Source organism: Carcharodon carcharias, chromosome 4, assembly GCF_017639515.1.
Source record: "Carcharodon carcharias isolate sCarCar2 chromosome 4, sCarCar2.pri, whole genome shotgun sequence".
Lineage (NCBI taxonomy): Eukaryota > Metazoa > Chordata > Chondrichthyes > Lamniformes > Lamnidae > Carcharodon > Carcharodon carcharias.
The window spans coordinates 15,323,926-15,342,481 of NC_054470.1; the positions used below are offsets into that span (position 1 = coordinate 15,323,926).

At 43.1% G+C, this 18,556-nt stretch overlaps 1 protein-coding gene across 1 annotated transcript in view; it reads left to right on the forward strand.

Annotated features, from left to right (window-relative positions):
- The window catches only part of prdm6 (PR domain containing 6), a 296,418-nt gene that overhangs the window by 246,446 nt on the left and 31,416 nt on the right, over positions 1 to 18,556 (forward strand). Inside the window, exon 6 of the mRNA XM_041186944.1 lies at positions 6,412 to 6,588. Within this exon, the coding sequence (XP_041042878.1) occupies positions 6,412 to 6,588 (177 nt within the window). The remainder of the gene's footprint in view (positions 1 to 6,411; positions 6,589 to 18,556) is intronic.

The following is an 18,556-nucleotide window of genomic DNA, read 5'->3' on the forward strand; positions in this document are numbered from 1 at the left end:
TCTTCAGAATCGTGCCATGTGATCTTTTGCCTCCAGCTGAGCAGTCGGATGGGGCTTCGGTTTAACACCTCATTCGAAAGACGGCACCTCCAACATTGGAGCGTTCCCTCAGTACTGCGCAGCAGTGTCAGCCTTGATTTTTGTGCTCGAGCCCTGGAGTTGTAGTGAAAAGATGGAACTCTCTCTCTCTCTCTCTCTCTCTCAAAAGGCTGTGGATGCTATACCAACTGAAATTTACAATGCTGAAATCAGGAGGCTTTGTTATGCGAGGGAATTAAGGGATATGGAGCAAAGGCAGATAACTGGAGTTGAGGTACAGATGAGCCATGATCTAATAACACAGGAACAGGCTCAAGTGCCTAAATAGTTTGTTCTTCTCTGTATATTCCTAATGTGCAATGCACTGTCTCGATCTAATTAACTTCTGGTAGGTAATGAATTGTGAATTTTGCTTAGCAATGTTTTTTTTGAATGCATACACAAACATCAATCCAGTGGGACTGTCAGAAGGAAATAACTGCTCAATAACATTGAGGAATATTGCTGTCAATCATTCATTGCTGTAAAGGGCTTGTTTCAATGAATATAAAATAATTGTTCCTTTAATTCTTATGGCTTACTGTAAAAGTAAATTATTTTGCTGCAGTTATATTGACCTTCACTGCGAAATTATTTCTTTAATTTGCCACGAAGAATGAATTTAACCATAACATATCAAAAGCCATAAAATATTTTCCTCCTTAGTTTCTCCTTTATATAGAGTGAGTTTAAATATAATTGTATAAGAATAATCTTAATTTAGAATTTGAAACTGAAATGTCCTAATTTCCCGATAAAATGTTTAGAATACTACATTGTCACTGAACATAACTTCCACTCTGAATTTGTTATACTCCTAACCAGTGTCAGATTCTCAGATTATTCCAGAACTTCTGTAGAGTCATGGGGCAGAATTTTACAGTCCCGTTTTGGCGGGGAAAGGGCTGTAAAATGCGGCGGGCCATTATAAATCCCATTGATGACAGCGGGAACATAAAGTCCCGCTGTCGTAAAATTCTGCATGTGGAATTGAGGACAACCATCGAAACTTTACGCAAAAATAATTATTTTCTCAATGAAGACAAGACATAAACATGTTTAAATGTTTGGCTGTAAGATGACTGTTATAATTTAATACAGATTCTGTGAAATAATCCCTTTAAGATATATATGGAAGATGAATGTTTATGGATACCTTAGATTCCACAGGGCATAAAAATGGTCTGAAAGTTTGTCAATATCAAATTTTATGGCTTTGAAATGTGGTTGAGATTTAGCTGAACCAGATTTTTACTCACTGAATTGAATGTTGTTTAAATATTTTTAAGCTTCCTTATTTGTCATTTTTTTTCTCAATTCCCATCCGATTTGCTATTTTTCATAATTGTCAATTGTAATACCATCGCAAACCGAAGATCAAGTAAAATCTATGGCCCCTTAGTTTATGCCTGATTCCCCTGATAAATTCACAGCTACTCATTCAGTATTGAGCACAATGTATAATCTATATTACAAATATATTGGCAAAGATGATCAAAAAACATTCTCGAAATATTTCAATACATCTTGCACCTTGGCCATGTTGCCTCATGCTTGGAACAGTTAGTTTATCAGATGACAGTTCTTCCAAGAGAAGATTCTGCTTCACCGTCTCCACCATTCTTATTTAATGTTTTAGGAATTAGTTTCTAAATATCTCTATATATACAAAGAGGATCCTTCAGTTCTGTGATATAGTGAAAAGCCTCAGGCTGCTTGATAGAGTAAATAAATCAATGTTAGATGGCTTTGGACTGAACTTTTTCTTTTACATATGCTTTTTTTTTCAGGCCAACCCCTTATGTACCACATTCTTGAAGTTTTTTTTATAATACATAGTGATAATGATATGAAATTGGCACCATTATAATAATAATGGATATTACTCCTACTTCCCTTTGGCAATGTACTACAGGAAAATATGATTAAGTGTTGCAGTTGTTAAGGATTTACAGTGTACAATATAGATAACAATTTTGGATAATATTACCATCGTTGAAATAGACTGGCAATCAACTATGCAGACACATTCCTGACATCCTTTGGAATCAAATCAATAAATGTAGGTGTATGTGAAGCTGCCTGAGCTCACAATGCTGAGTCACATCTGTTGGCCTTAACCAAGTGTACCGCAGCATAGCAAGCAATATTGTATTGACAAAAAGTAGGTAATATTGCAATCCAGCTCTGATTTTGTCAAGACATTAAAACATATTTTAAAATGATGTGATTACGCTCAATTATCAATTGAATATTACAATGCATTTCATTACATTGCCTGTCAAAGTTTGTCAGAAGATCTAGGACCTCCCAGAAAGACACTGTCAGTTTTGATCTTCACCAATTATGACCGGTTTTATGCAAGTATCGAGTGTAGTGCAGGCCCACAAGGTTTACAGAAGAGTGACAAAAGCATAGTATACACTGCCTATTTACATCGACACTCTGTCAACTTGAGGTGGTTTATTGCCTTAAGTACTTTTATAGGCACAGTGCAATATACAATGCCAATCCAATAGAATGCAATAAATAAAAAAATAATCATAATACATCCCACAGTTAATCATAACACCCCACTTGCATCATATAATTTGAGTGGGGGTGGGTACCAATACTCCCTTACTGAAATGCAGCTAAACCAGATGTGATGTTTATATATATATTATCTTTTAATTTTTGGCTGTACATTTTGTAAAAAAAAAGTTTTGAAATGTTGTAAATGTAAGGTTATCCTCCAGTGATAACATGAAGAAATAAAAATTCATAAGATCAGCAACAACACAAACTTGTGTTTATACAGTGCCCAAGGCACTTCATTGGAGTGCTATCAACTAAAATTTGATACCAAATCACATACGGAGATATCAAGCCAGATGACCAAAAGATTGGCCTAAGGCAGGTTTCAAGGCGTGTCTTAAAGGAGGAAAGAGTGGTAGAGAGGTGGAGAGGTTTAGGGAGGGAATTCCAGAGCTTAGGGTCTTAGCAGCTAAAAGCATGGCCATCAATAGTGGGGCAATTAAAATTGGGAATGCTCAAGGGGCCAGATTTGGAGGAGTGCAAACATCTCGGAGCGATTTGGGAATTAGGTTATCTATATTGTACACTGTAAATCCTTAACAACTGCAACACTTAATCATATTTTCCTGTAGCACGTTGCCAAAGGGAAGTAGGAGTAATAGGAGGAGATTACAGAGATAGGGTGGAGTGCAGACATGGAGGGATTTGAAAACAAGGAAGAGAATCTTAAACAAAACAGAAAATACTGGAAAAACTCAGCAGGTCTGACAGCATCTGTGGAGAGAAATAGAATTGACGATTTGAATATGTATGACTCTTCTTCAGAGCTACAGAGAAGTAGAAATGTGATGAAATTTATATAGTTTAAGGGGGGGTGGAGCGGGTGAAGCTGGATAGAAGGCCAGTGATATGTGAGGGCAAAGGAGAGATTGACAGATGTCATGAACAAAAGGACAAAGGGAGTGTTAATGGTAGTGGTAAGAGCTAAGAAAAATAGTGGCTTTAAGGTGAAAAAGCAGAATGTGATAATAGCAGGACAAGGGTAAGCACTCTGAAAAGAACAACATGAACAAGTAACAGATGGCCCTTGTGGAGTTTGGGTGGGGAAGGGGACGGTGGTGGAAGGAAAAAAAAGGGATCGAAAATGGGATCAAAAGGGAGGGGATAAAAAGAAGGGGGATAAAATAATGAATGAATGAATGAAAATAATAATGAATAAAAATAAGTGGATAAAAAATAAAAATGAATATTGAAAAAAGGTATACAAAAGGGGTGTCGATAGAGGAGAGAGTTCATGGTCTGAAGTTGTTGAACTCAATATTCAGTCCGGAAGGCTGTGAAGTGCCTAGTTGGAAGATGAGGTGCTGTTCCTCCAGTTTGTGTTGGGCTTCACTGAAACATTGCAGCAGGTCAAGGACAGACATGTGGGCACAAGAGCAGGATGGAGTGTTGAAATTGTAATGACACAGCAGTTGATAAAGGCTGTTATTTAAAATCCAAGAGGGAAACTTTAAGCAACTGTCATAACCTATATCTTCAATTGGTATGTTTGAGTTGCAGCTCTAAATTCTGGAATAAGACCACCAGTTCTTGAAAGGTTTTTATATCAAACTAAATGAGACATTTATTAACTTACAATGAATTAAACATAATCACATGGCTACAAATGACTACTATCATAACTTGTAACAAATTACCAAATTAATCTCCACTAAGGCAACAACAACCCATAGACTTTAACCAGACACCAAGCAAAGCATTTTCACCTAATGAACACACCACCCTGCTCTCATGCCCACATGTCTGTCCTTGGCCTGTTACAATGTTCCAGTGAAGCTCAACGTACACTGGAGGAACAGCACCTCATCTTCCGATTAGACACTTTACAGCCTTCCGGACTTAACATTGAGTTCAACAACTTAGACCATGAACTCTCTTCTCTATCTACACCCTTTTTGTATTCCTTTTTTCAATATTCATTTTTATTTTTTATCCACTTATTTTTATTCATTATTATTTTCATTCATTCATTCATTGTTTTATCCCCCTCTTTTTATCCCCCCTTTTTATCCCATTTTCGATCCCTTTTTTTCCCTCCACCACCATCCCCTCCCCCACCCAAACCCCACAAGGGCCACCTGTCACTTGTTCATGTTGTTCTTTTCCGAGTGCTTACCCTTGTCCTGCTATTATCACATTTTGCTTTCTTACCTTAAAGCCATTATCAACACCTTTTTTAGCTCTTACCACTACCATTAACACTCCCTTTGTCCTTTTGTTCATGACATCTTAGTCAATCTCTCCTTTGCTCCCACCTATCGCTGGCCTTCTATCCAGCTTCACCCGCTCCACCCCCCTTAAACTATATAAATTTAAACACATTTCTATGTCACTGTAGCTCTGAAGAAGAGTCACATGGACTCAAAATATCAACTCTGTTTCTCTCTCCACAGATGCTGTCAGACTTGCTAAGTTTTTCCAGTATTTTCTGTTTTTGTTTCAGATTTCCAGCGCCCACAGTACTTTGCTTGTATCTTGATGAGAATTTTAAAACTGAGGCGTTGGTTAACTGGGTGCAAATAGTGTAGTTCAGCGAGCACGGGGATGATGGTTGAATGGGACTTCTTGCGAGTTAGGACATGGGCAGTAGGGCTTTGGATGGCCTCAAGTTTACGGAGGGTAGAAGGTAGAAGGCTAGCCAGGAGAGCATTTGAATAGTCAGGTCTAGAGGTAACAATGTCATGGATGAGGGTTTCAGTAGCAGATTAACTGAGGCAAAGTTGGAGTTGGGTTATGTGGAGGTAGCCTTAGCGATGGTGTGGATATGTGATCGGAAGCTCATCTCAGGGTCAAATGCGATACCAAGGTTGTGAATAGTTTCGTTTACCTTCAGATAGTTGTCAGGGTTAGTCACTTAGGAACAGAGTTTTTGGAGGGGACCGAAGACAATGGCCAGGAATCTATAGCGTGTCTCTCCTCAGCGAATGCGGCAAGCCATTTAAATCTCCATTCAGTTCGGCAGGACTGTAATATCCCACCGGGTGGGAGGGCCCCTAAAATCTTTGGTCTTCTCCGTATTTAGTTGGTGCAAATCTCTGCTCATCCAGCACTGGATATCAGACAAGTAGCCTGACAAATTAGAGACAGCGGAGGAGTTGAGAGTGGTGTTGGTGAGGTAATTTCTTAGGAGGAGCAAAATTAAGGTGAGAGGGAGGCCAGGTGACCTTATTTCAAGCCCTTATTTAATGCTGTAAGCCAGGGAGTTGGAGCTGGATGTAACAGATGAGTGAGGAGTCTCACACTACTTTCTAGTTCTTTTGTTGGGAGAAAGTTGAGACTGGAAATTTTAGCAGAGTAAATCTGAACTTGCATCCTATTGCAAACTGGTAGCTCAATGTTTGCACTATTATGTCACTTGGAGAACCTCACTCTTTAAAATATCTAATTTAATATTTCTAGTTAATGTTAGCGGGGAGGGCAAAGCTATCTATACCTCACCTGTGATTTAATCACATGATTTGACAACTCATGATGCCAGCAATCAGCTAACTGTGTGTGAGAGAGAGGAATGTCACAGCTTAATTTTAATTCTGTGGCAGTTGTATGTAATTCCAGTTAGTTGTCCAGTTAGAGAACTCAGGTTATAAATATGAAACACATGAACAGCAAATGGGCAGTAGCTGAATATAAGGGAGGAATTCATTATTGAATAACACTGAAAAATTTATAAATAAAAACATATCTCTAATTTAGTGTAATAAAAACAATTTTGTTTAATTTAATAAATGATAGAGAGTATATTTGGTTGTTTTCTAGGCCCTACCAATGTGGACACTGCTCTCAGTCATTCTCCCAGCCTTCAGAATTGAGGAATCACGTTGTAACCCACTCCAGTGACAGACCTTTTAAATGTGGGTACTGTGGACGTGCCTTTGCTGGAGCTACAACATTGAACAATCACATTCGAACACATACAGGGGAAAAACCATTTAAGTAAGTAAGGTATAGCAGTTACCTGCTTTAGGCCTTTTCATGGTTGAACAATGCTCTTCTTATCACTGCAACGTTTTCTGCATCGTAACTAATTTTATTTTAATCTGAATTCCATTTAGGTATATGTACTGTGATTAGATCTTTGTGGATGACTGGTGCAGGTCCAAGTTCCCTGTGAGTGCAGGTCTAAGTTTCCTGATGATGACGCAAGCACTTTTAATGCCCCTACATTTTGGTCGTAGGTTCAAGTCTTAGTTCGCCAGGTGAACCAGTCATTCAATGTAACTCATTTTCACACAGTTGTGGAAATAGAGGCATCATATTTTCTCTTCAATATTATTTCTTCTTACAAAACAAATAAGTTACTCGTTTTTTTTATGGGAACAATGAGTCAACATTGCTTATTTAGCGAATGAAAACCCCAAAGCCAAAGGATAGCCTCCTCATTTGCTGAGTTTATGATTAGTCCACTACTTAGTCTGTAGAGGAAACACTCCTCGGTGATGTGTGGCACTGTTTGTGTCTCTCTACAAGTTCATAAGGGGTTTGTACCGAGGTCCTAGTGGTAGAGATTAGCTGCACAGGGGCCCTGACCTGGCCTAAACCTATTTAGCAAGGATCACTGTTGCTGTGGCAGTCCAAAGCCTGCCATTTGACAAGGGACTTGTTAGTGACTTCCTGTGTTTCCCATTCCTTGCTCTACAGAGTGTCTGCTGGTAGACCTTGCTCAGGGAGAGTGCTCCATATGGGGCACTGAGATGGAAGGCAGGCAGTAGGTGGGTTAAACACGTCATCATGGAATGGAAAGTGAGGTGCAACATGGATGGTTTGAAACAGCTTGTGGGTTTTTGTCAGTCAGCAGATGTGTAGCGGAGCGATGTGTGCAAGCACAGGAAGCCAGGGGAGGAGCTTTGAGCAGAGAGTTCCAGTTATGATGTGCATTGTTGTATTCAGTTGAGCATCAACAAGATGTGTGGGTGATGACCTTTGTCAGGCAGTTGCATAGTACTCTGCTGCAAAGTATGATAGGGCAAGTGCTGATGTCCAGAGTGTTGTGGCAGCAGCACCCCAAGTAGATCCAGAAGATTTGATTAGTAGGTTGTTTCTGATCTTGTTTTCTTCAAATATTCCCGGATGGACAGAGTCCTAAGTAGAGTCACTCCCAACTATTTTGGGTTGGGATCATGATTCAGTCTCTGGCCATCCATGTAGATATGCAATTCTTTCTTGGCACTGACATTGTGGAGGTGGAATTCATGAGGGGGCTGGACAGAGTAGGTAGGGAAAACCTGTTCGTGCTTGTGAAAGGATCAAGAACAAGGGGGCACAGATTTAAAGTGATTTGCAAATGAAGCAAATGTGACGTGAGGAAAGCCTTTTCACACAATGAGTGGCTCGGGTCTGGAATGCACTGCCTGGAAGTGTGGTGGAGGCAGGGTCAATTGAAGCATTCAAGGGAGCATTAGATGATTATTTGAATAGAAACAATGTGCAGGAGTTCGGAGAAAAGGGAAGGCAATGGCATTAGGTCATAATGCTCATTTGGAGAGTTGGTGCAGACATGATGGGTCATATGGCCTCCTCTGTGCCATCAAAATTCTGGGCTGAACTCCACCCCCCCCCCACCGTTGGGGGGGTTGTGTGGGGGCAGGCAGGAGTGAGCGGGAACCCGATCGGCGCCCCTGATCGGGTCCGCGTCGCCATTCTACATGGGCAGGCCAATTAAGGTCCGAGGTCCGCCCAGCATGACGCTCGCCCGGAAGTGCTGAGCACTCCCCATGCGGGCAGAGAGGGATTCCCTGAGTCGGGGCCTACTCTCCTTCACGCATATGTGCTGCACGCACGGAGCTGCCTCAGGGAGATTAGTCTAAGATTTTTAAATTTAAATCAACGATTAAAAAATACTTTTAAAGCATGCCCCCTCTTGTGACAGTGTCACATGAGCTGGGATGCGCCAATGAATTTTTAATTAATTTTTATTGAATTTAAAACACTTCATGAAACCTCATCCCGCCCATGGATGAGGTTTCATGAAAAATGTGAAGGCCGCCTGGGCTCTTCACCTGCCCGCCGACCTTAAGATTGGACGGGCAGTTCATTTGACTGTTTTCATTCATTTTTAACAGGCCTTAATAGACCTTTGACTGTTCGGTGGGCGCGCTGCTGACTCGGCTGTGCGCCCGCTGACCTGAAAATCTAAGTGACATGCGGTGACATCGGGATGCCCGCCCCTCCCCTGCTCACCGGCCGGAAAATGCTGCCCCCTTGTGATTCTGTGAATTCACTGGATATGATTTTAGAGGGATTGAATGTGAGACACCAGGTGCTGCAGTAGTCCATCAGCCTTTCAACGTCTTTGTTAAGAATCTGGTACAGAGTGCGAAAGGATGGAGCTTGGATGGCATAACAAACGTCAGCAGCATAGATAAGCTTACAGGACGTGGTTGTTGGCAGGTCATTTGTTTCTGCTCTGAGCAGGATTGGGGCTATCACACTGAGCCTTGTGGTAGTCCATTGGCCTGTCTTCACCATGTACTTCTCCCTTGTCCAAGGTGGACTCTGACTCGTCTGTTGCAGAGGAGTGTTTCAACAACTGTCCTGACCCAGATTGGAAGTGTTCTGGACAGCTTTAAGAGCAGGCCAGTGTGCCACACTGTATCATAGGCAGCTGGGGGTCCAGTAGCACTACGCCTGTTGTCAGGTCCTTTTGGAAGCCATTTTCAATGTAGAAAGTGAGTGCTGTACCGCTTACGGAAACCAGCTTGGTCCATATTAAGGATGGTCTCTACTTCCAGAGATATGCGTTGCAGGATAAGACACACAAAAAGTAATGAAATTGGTCGATAGCTGGCTGTTGATGTGAGATTTTTTCCAGGCTGTAGAATGACAATGATTTTTACCATTCACCACACCTTTAGGAGTGAGTTTGAGCTGATGATTCTTGTGTAGAACTGAGTCAGTCAGACACGAATATGGGGGCTGAGTGGTTTCAGGGATTCTGCTGCAATGGTGTCTTACCCCACTGCTTTGCCACATTTCAGTCCCCTTTGTGCTTTCTCCAGTTCTGTGATCTTGAACGGATCAGGATGGCTGTGTTCTTCATGTTGTTTCTTCAGTTTGTTTTAAGTGTGTTTTATTTTCCAATGGTGCCCTTGCTACATGGAGCAGTTGACTGGGATCTTGGTTCAGGGTGACCATTGGGTGATTTAATGCAGGTGATTTTTGGACTGCTCCAAGGCAGTGAATCAGGCTCCAGAACTTCTGACTGGAATGAGTGAAAATATGCTCTCCTGTCGTTTTCTCCCATGTGCTGCGTGGTGCAACATGGTGAGATTCGATGAGGTGGTCTGCTACATCAGGGTCGTCAGAGAGTCATATTCCTTTAGGAGTGCTGTACTCTCTGCATCAAGGCATGGAATGTAAATGGATCGGTAACCACAAGGGATGGCTATGCAAGCAGCTTTGTGAATGGCACCATAAGAGCACCTATATGATTCTTCCACAGGTGTATTATGAATAGGTATAGCTACAATGCTGCATTTTACCTATCTACTTTATGGAAGTTCCACCACATCTTTGCGCCGTTGATGACTAGAAGGCAAAGGCCAGTGTGAATAAGCAATGGCCTGTGTTGACTGTGTGGGAAGTCATCCAGGACTAGAAACTGTGCTGGTTGGGGTGACCATGAAGGGAATTGACCCAACACAATACAAATGAGTAATTCCAACCCCATCTGGCTGAATAGAAGTTCCTCATTGCTCGGGATCGTTTATCAGAGTGAAATTGTTTCTGGAGGCCCACTCTAGGAGCTGTTCACCATCACTGCCTGGTGCTGAGTAACCCCACTGCGTGGTTGCTGTTGAAATCTCCAATGCAGGTGGCTGGATGGGGCAGTATTGGCAGGGCTTGCTGTTCCCAGCTGGAACTTGGAGACTTGTACACATTGTAATACATCTGCATATCATTATAAGGCCAGCCATCCGGACTCATGACACCCCCCCACTGACCTGAATTGTCTCACAGAACATGGATGACAGGCCAGTTGCATCGGTAATGCCAGATCGGACTTAAGTGGCACGGCATGAGGGTATAGCACACTAGGTCAAAGCCTTTAATATAGTAGCGACCTGCTTCTTTAGTTCCAATATGGGTCTCTTGTAGGCAAATGATGTCAATGGAGTATTGGGTGGAAAGACATCCATGAGGTTTCGCTTGGCGGCTGATAGTCCCTCAACATTAAACTGTAAGATTTGGAGAGCATGCCCTATTGTCATAAAACCAGAGGGCTGCTCAATGTTGGCATTGGTGGTTCTGGGGGCGACAGGGATACCGCAAGGAGGCTCTTTCAGAGTCCTTTACTTTTCTCTTGGCGTTCAGTCTGCTGGTAGGATCATTAGCTTCCACAGCGGTACCTGGGTGCTGAAGGGTGGGGATGGGTGGGGGAGGGCATGACATGAATGCTGATCCATTGTTTCCACCAATCAATTAACGTCATTCCAATTTATCTAACGTAGGGCGGAATCGCCCTGCTCGCTGGTGGCAGGCATGCTCAGTGGTGTGAGCGGACAATATGGCAAGAAGGAAGAATTGGTTTCACAATCGTCTGCTCAGCCCATCGATGGTAGACCATGTTTCCCGCCATCGGACTTTGGGAACCCTATTGTACTACATCTGCATATCATTATAAGGCCAGCTTGCCGGACTCATGCACCCCCCCCCCCCACCCCCCCACACCCCCTCCCCACCCCCGACCGCTGGATCATCCGCGTGTGTCGGCTTGATTGTACGCCAATGTATTTCACAACTGCACATAAGTAATGTGACCCGGCGAGCTGCAGTTCACTTGGGACTTCGAGGTTTGTTTGCCTATCTTACATCAAGCAGCACTCACTGTCATCAGCACCAGGCTTTGCAGACAGCACCGCATCTCTTTTAGGGGGGCTCACGAGGAGGTCTCTACCTACCAGACCAGCTGTAAGGCAGGATTGGCTCTGTACGGCAACAGGGCTTGGGCTTGCTTGGGGGAAGGGGGAGAAGTGGCCTCAGGCAAGGGAAGAGGCTTCAGGGTGAGGGCTGTACTGAGGAAGGGGGGTATCCCAGGGTTTGTGAGGGGACACAAGTTGATCTGTGCAAGTGGCCTCAAGAGGGTGAGGGCTGAGGAGGCAGTCTCCAGAGCAGATGAGGCCAGAAGAGATGTGAGAGTGTGTGTGAAAGAGTGAGTAGTGATGTCCCTTGAGCTGGCAGTGAGTGAGATCCCAGTGAATGTGTGATGGGCTTAAGTGTGTGAGTTTAGAGTGATGAGATGGTCGCCTTACCCTGGCAGTATGGATGAAATCATTCATCCTCTGTCTGCAATGGATGACCAACCTCTTCTGTGCAGCATTGGCACTGATCACCACTGCCACCGCTGACCAAGTCAGTGTAGCAATGCTGCTGCCCCTCCTGCAGCCAAAGCAGGGGTAGAGGACATCAAAGTGGGCCTCCACAGCATCCAAAAAGCGCTCGAGGGATACATCCCTAAACTTGGGGGCTGCAGTCTTCTTGCCTTTTGGGGCCATGTCTTATTTGCAGCAGTCCTGGGCTGGAAGCTCGGAGAGGTATGCGAGCAGCTGTACTTTAAATGTGGCGCCGGCGTGATGAAGCGGCAAGGTGATGGCGTGGCGGGTGAATTGGAGCCCGCCTCCTATTGAAACAGCGTGTTTCCCGGGAATGCATAATTAACGCAGCGGGTTTGAGACGATACGGCTTGAGCAGCCGCCATTGTGGCCGGCGAGTAAAACGCAGTTTTACCCGCCTGCTACCAGATTTACCTGGGGCAATTCCGTCCAGAGGTCAAAACAAAGGTCTGTGTGGAGCACAGGGCATGGCATTCACTGAGCAACAACCTCGTGACTGAGAATGTGCCAGTTTACATTTTTGTCCTGTTCAGATCAGAAATCTGTAGCAAGTGCTGGGGAGCTGAAACTAGAGCCTTAGCCTTGCAGCGGACTCAGAATAACTCACACCGATATGAATCTGTAGACAAAAATGGGCATCACAGGCAATGTGCCACATATTTAAAAAAAACCCTATATCTGGGCAATCTAAGAATCTGACAGAAGTTCCAGCACACAGGTCCATGTGCTATGCTGCAACGTCATAACAACAGCTATTTTAACATTGCAGAAGTCTCCCCTGTTTAAAAAGTACTGCATTGTTCATTTTCAAGCAGGGGTAGGACACATCATAGACATGCTTCACTTGAACAGTTACACTCTACCTAGAGGATCTCATAATACAAATTTGACCATGAAACATGGATTTCCTCATAGCATTTTACACAGATTTATAATAGGGTGAATTTTCCATTCTGGGTGGGCGTTGGCACCAGTGAATCAGCAATCAAGGGCTGGAAATCCAGAAAGAAATCAGAGTTGGCAGATCTTGGCACATTGTGTTTCATTCAGCATCTTCGGGTCAATGTTTTGGGTCAGGCAATAGTGCTTTCGCTAAAAATGAGTGAAAGCTTCATTTTAATAATATAATTCGTACAACCACAATTTCTAGACATTTTTGCACTGTGCCCTCAGATCATTGGTGTAAAACAGGCAATCCGCTTCAAAAGTACTTTGGCCTGTGGAATTTGTTATTTAAAAAGGAAGGAACTTTCTTAGAGCATATATGAATGTCGACTTGAACTTTAGCTTTGTGACAGTTGGAATGTTCGGCATAGTTGGTATTTTGTATATTTTTCTAGGCTTTTATCCAAATTCTTGCCAGCAGGATTTATCATTATTGCAAGCAGATTTTTGGATTTCAGTTGTAATGGGCACAACTGTCTTTTTGTGTTATTTGGAGGAGGAAAACGAGAATAGAATTGTAGACTCTTGAGAGACAGATTGTCCCACTTTTCCTTATCCACACAGCTGTGTCTACATATATAGACGTACGTTCCTAGGAATGGCCAGAGAAAACTGCTTTGCAGATTACACTTCACCAGGGCAGCTGAAACAGAATTGTGACATCTGTTCCAAACTAATGTCCAGCCACTTTATTTTGGAAGGGCGTTGCTGGGAACAGTCAACATCACCACAGCCTTGAACTTCCCTCAGACTCATGCCAAGCCACTACATGGGACCTGGCACAAACTGCAAGCATTGCCATTCATTCAATGTACAGGTGGTCTGTGACCAGCAAAATAGAATCATTGAGGTGAGTCCCAGCTTCCCATGCAGCAGTCGTGATGTTTTCACCTTATGAAATTCTTGAATGCATGGGCTATTAAAAGGAGAATCCAGGGACACTAAAGTTACCCTCTTCAGCCTTGGCTCACATTATTGAGACAACCATAAAGACCAATTAAACATAAGATCCTTGCAGCTACCAGAGATTTTGACATAGTTATATAGTAGGATGCTGCTTGGTCTTCCAGACATCTGAAATGCTGTTTCAGGTTGGTCTCTACATTCACTCAAACACCTTGAATGCTAGTCCATTAATCTGCTAATACCTTATTCCTTTGGACATAATAAAAAAAAAGCCTTGTATTTACATTATGTCTTTCATGACACCAGGACACCCCAAAGCACTTTATAGTCAATTAAATACTTTTGAAGTGTACTCACTGTTGTAATGTAGGCAGCCAATCTGCACACACAGCAAGCACCCACAAACAGCAGTGATAATGCCCAGATAATCTGTTGTTAGTGATGTTGATCGAGGGATAAAGATTGACCAGAACATCAGGGGTAACTCCCTGCTCTTCTTTGAAATAGTGCTATGGGATATTTTCTGTCCACTTGAGAAAGCAAACAGGGCCTTGGTTTATCACCTCATCTGAATGAAATAAAACGTAATCAAATTTCATTCAGTACATGCGAGGAGAGTATGTGCATTTTAAGTTCTATGCCCTGATGCTTCTTCTCGTGTTTGACCAAGAGGAACATATGTTGAATTCTGAATGCAAAGACCCCCTGCCCTTTCAATAAAGGTTAACTAATAAATGAGCCATGGGCTGGTGTGCTGGAAGAATGCATGCAGCTGATTGCTTGACTGTGTGGTGGGTATATCAGTGAGTCGAAAGAGTGACAAGAAAAGGAGGGCACTAGTCCTGAGCTTTGTGGAGGTCTCTAACTTCATCATCCTCTACTCCCTGTATGTTCTTACACTTGAAGTTGGTAAACACAGCTTGTTCAGATTAATTTAAAGGCCCAAAATTAGGGGTCCTCTCTCAGTTTGAGTTTGCTCCTTGCTGTTATATACTGCCTTGCATGACAAGCAGTGAAGTGTTGAGGTTTAAGAAGTTTGAAAAGCACATGAAATGAGAGCCAAGTGCCTTCCCTGCACCCCAGTAAATGAACATGCACCTCATAGGTAGGTTGCATTGTTGGCTCACCTCATCAAATGGAATTTTGACAGCAGCTCCAGCTGAAGTGGCAGGAATAATGTATGCCTGTTGCAGTACGGAATTTGAAGCCTAGAATGAAGTATTTTATAAATCTTTAACTTGGAGCCTTGGTCAGGGTTTAGCCAGATGAAACAAGACATTTTGTGGCATATATAATCTGCCTATTCACCTAATATAATACCTTTCTGTGGATGATTTCCTCAATTCCTTTGTCATTTAGCAGTTAGAGTCTTTCGCCCCATATGTATCAGACCGATGGAGCTACTGTGAGTGAAGTACCATGGAATCCTTCTTTTGCTCTGTTTCTTCCAGAAGCAGTTCCAAAGCAATATCATAAAAGCAGAGCTCATGTCCTTGACCAGCCCTTTCGAGCTTTGCCCAACCACAATTTAGGAATCCCTTTAAACGGCATCTACAACCTTTAGGAGAAGTAATTCTTTTGGGAATTGACTATGCATAATTAATTAGATTGACTATGTCAAAGTTGGTAAGGTTAGACCTGGTATAAAATTTGCTGCAATTCAGTCTTGCCACTTCAACGCCAAGCTGGGAATATTTACTCTCATGTTTATCGGGCACACTGATACATTGTGCCAAAGTGTTGGTAAGGTTCATACAGGTAAAATTGTCCTAAAGTTGTTGCCTAAATTCTCCAGTACTAAATCTGCATTATGGAACAAAATCCAAAAAATGAACTTTTATGGAACTCAACTAACACACTCAAACCTGTCCTGGTACCGATATATTGCAGACATCTTCTGCTGGTACACTCCAAACCTTAGGAAGATTCATGGAAACACTTCAACAATCTGATTGATTTTAACCAGGTTACTGTGTAAATAGATTTTTATAATTAATTGAAAAGGTTTCGGGGTCAGAATGGAAAATAGATTTCTTTTAATCTAAACGCGTTACTTATGAGTGACCTTGTTGGCTCTACATATTTTTTAACACCTTATTCCTGTCATCTTTTGGAAAGGGTTATGATGCAGTAGGGACTTATTGTGGCAAAGCCAGGGACCTGATTTTACCTGATGTCTTTTGAAGTGATAAGAGCTTTCATTGCTAATCTTTGAAATGCATCAAAATATTATAATTCTACTGAAAATAATTCAGAACACACGTTGCCACTACAGAAATTCTAATTAAATTTTGATCTTAAGGAAAATTAATTGTGCGTCTTGGCATAGAAAGAAATTAAGTTCAGGGATGTACTTGCTCAATAAAGACTCCATTAGACAGATTATAAGTCCCCCTGTTACTAAGGATGAAACCACAACATTTAATAAAGATCTAGTGAATCTTCAGTGCTGTTACTCATTGTAAGGTGGAGGATAGTGGCTGTCCCTTATCTGCTGTATTGTAATCATGGGCTGGATTTTCATGGAGTGCTGGAGACACCACGGATGTTTAAAAATGACGGATGGTACCTGATTCAAGGGTTCCCGCTCCCATTCCCGGCACCCTCAATTTTCACTGGCACAGGAGAAGGGTGCAGGCAATGAACCAACTCTATTTACTCCCAATCTCACTGACTCTGTTGCATGAATAGGCATTTCCTAGCCACTACAATTTTCATGGAGTTGGGCTAGCTTCTCAAGAGCTCAAGGTTCAACGCCTCTCAGAAGTGTCATGAACCTTGGAGGCAGGAACATTTTGAAAGATAACTTCCAACACTCTTACCCATGCCCCCATGCCAACCCATGCCCCACACATGCCCAGCAACCCCTCATACCCTCCATGCCAACTCAGAGTACTTCCATGCCATTCACCCAGTACATACTCTGTACAGACCCAATATAACCTATAGTAACATTGGCATGGATGGGGCATGAGGACTGGTGGGGACATGAGGGAGTGTGAGGGGTGAGTGCCTGAGGGCCAAATATTTAACAAAACAACTGGGATAAAATCCCAAAAAACTGAGGTGGGCCTTTTAAACAGCCCACCTCACCACTCAGCAGCCCCTGTGACCGCCTCCGATCTGTGTCTATGGGCGGCAGGCCTGACTCCATCCTGCACCCATTCCCCACACGCCCCCTCCCCCCTAGCAAACACCATGCTATTCAGACCTGAGAAGTGCCCAATTTACCTCAAATTACCCCAGAAGAGTAAAGCATCTCAATTCTTTGAGTAACAGTTGAAGTTAACTGTTTCACACTGTTACTATGCTGTGGCAATTTAGGACATCACTGCAGGAGTTCCTCAGGGTAGTGCCCTCTGCCAAACCATCTTCAGCTGCTTCATCAATGACCTTCCTTCCGTCATAAGGTCAGAAGTGGAGATGGTGGCTGATGATTGCACAATGTTCAGTACCATTCACAAGGCCTCAGATGCTGAAGCAGTCCATGTCCAAATGCAGCAAGACCTGGACAATATCCAGGCTTGGAATGACAGGTGGGAAGTAACATTCGTGCCACACAAGTGCCAGGTAATGACTATCTCCAACAAGATATAATCTAACCATTGCCCCTTGATGTTCAATGGCATGACCATCACTGAATCCCCCACTATCAACATCCTGGGGGTTACCATTGACCAGAAACTGAACTGGACTAGCCATATAAATACTGTGGCTACAAGAGCAGGTCAGAAGTTGGGAATCCTGCAGTGAGTAATTCACCTCCTGACTCCCCAAAGCCTGTCCACCATCTACAAGGCACAAGTCAGGAGTTTGATGGAATAATCTCCAGTTGCCTAGATGCGTGCAGCTCCAACAACACTCAAGAAGCTTGACACCATCCAGGACAAAGCAGCCCGGTTGATTGGCACCACATCCACAAACATCACTCCCTCCACCACCGGTGCATAGTAGCAGCAGTGTGTACCACTGCAGGAATTCACCAAGGCTCCTTCGACAGCATCTTCCAAACCCATGACCACTATCGTCTAGAAGGACAAGGGCAGCAGGTAGATGGGAACACCACCACTTGGAAGTTCCCCTCCCACTCATTCACTATCCTGACTTGGAAACATATCGGCCTACTGCTGTTTATATTTTTATGTTCCCACCAATGTCGGCTGTCATTTGGCCACTACAGCAGGCAAGTCCTGCTTCCTCTCCAGCATCACTCTTGCATCTCCACCGTGGCTTCTCCTGACCTCATTACAGCCTTGGTCCAAACATGGACAAAAGAGCTGAATTTAAGAGGTGAGGTGAGATGGATTGCCCTTGACATCAAAGTAGCATTTTGACAGAATGTGGCATCATGGAGCCCTAGCAAAAGTGAAGGTAAAGAGAATCAGGAGGGAAAACTCTCCGCCGGTTGGAGTCATACCGAGCACAAAAAAAGATGGTTGTGATTGTTGGAGGCAGGATTTTGCTGCTAGAGTTCCTCAGGGCAGTGTCCAATGCCCAACCACCTTCAGCTGTTTCATCAATGACCTTCCATCATAATAAGGTCAGAAGTGGGGATATTCACTGATGATTGTCCAGTGTTCAGTACCATTTTTAACTCCGCAGTTCATGTTCACATGCAGCAAGACCTGGACAACATTCAGGCTTTGGTTGATAAGTTACAAGTAACATGCGTGCCACACAAGTGCCAGGCAATGACTTAAGAAGACTAATGGAATGCTATC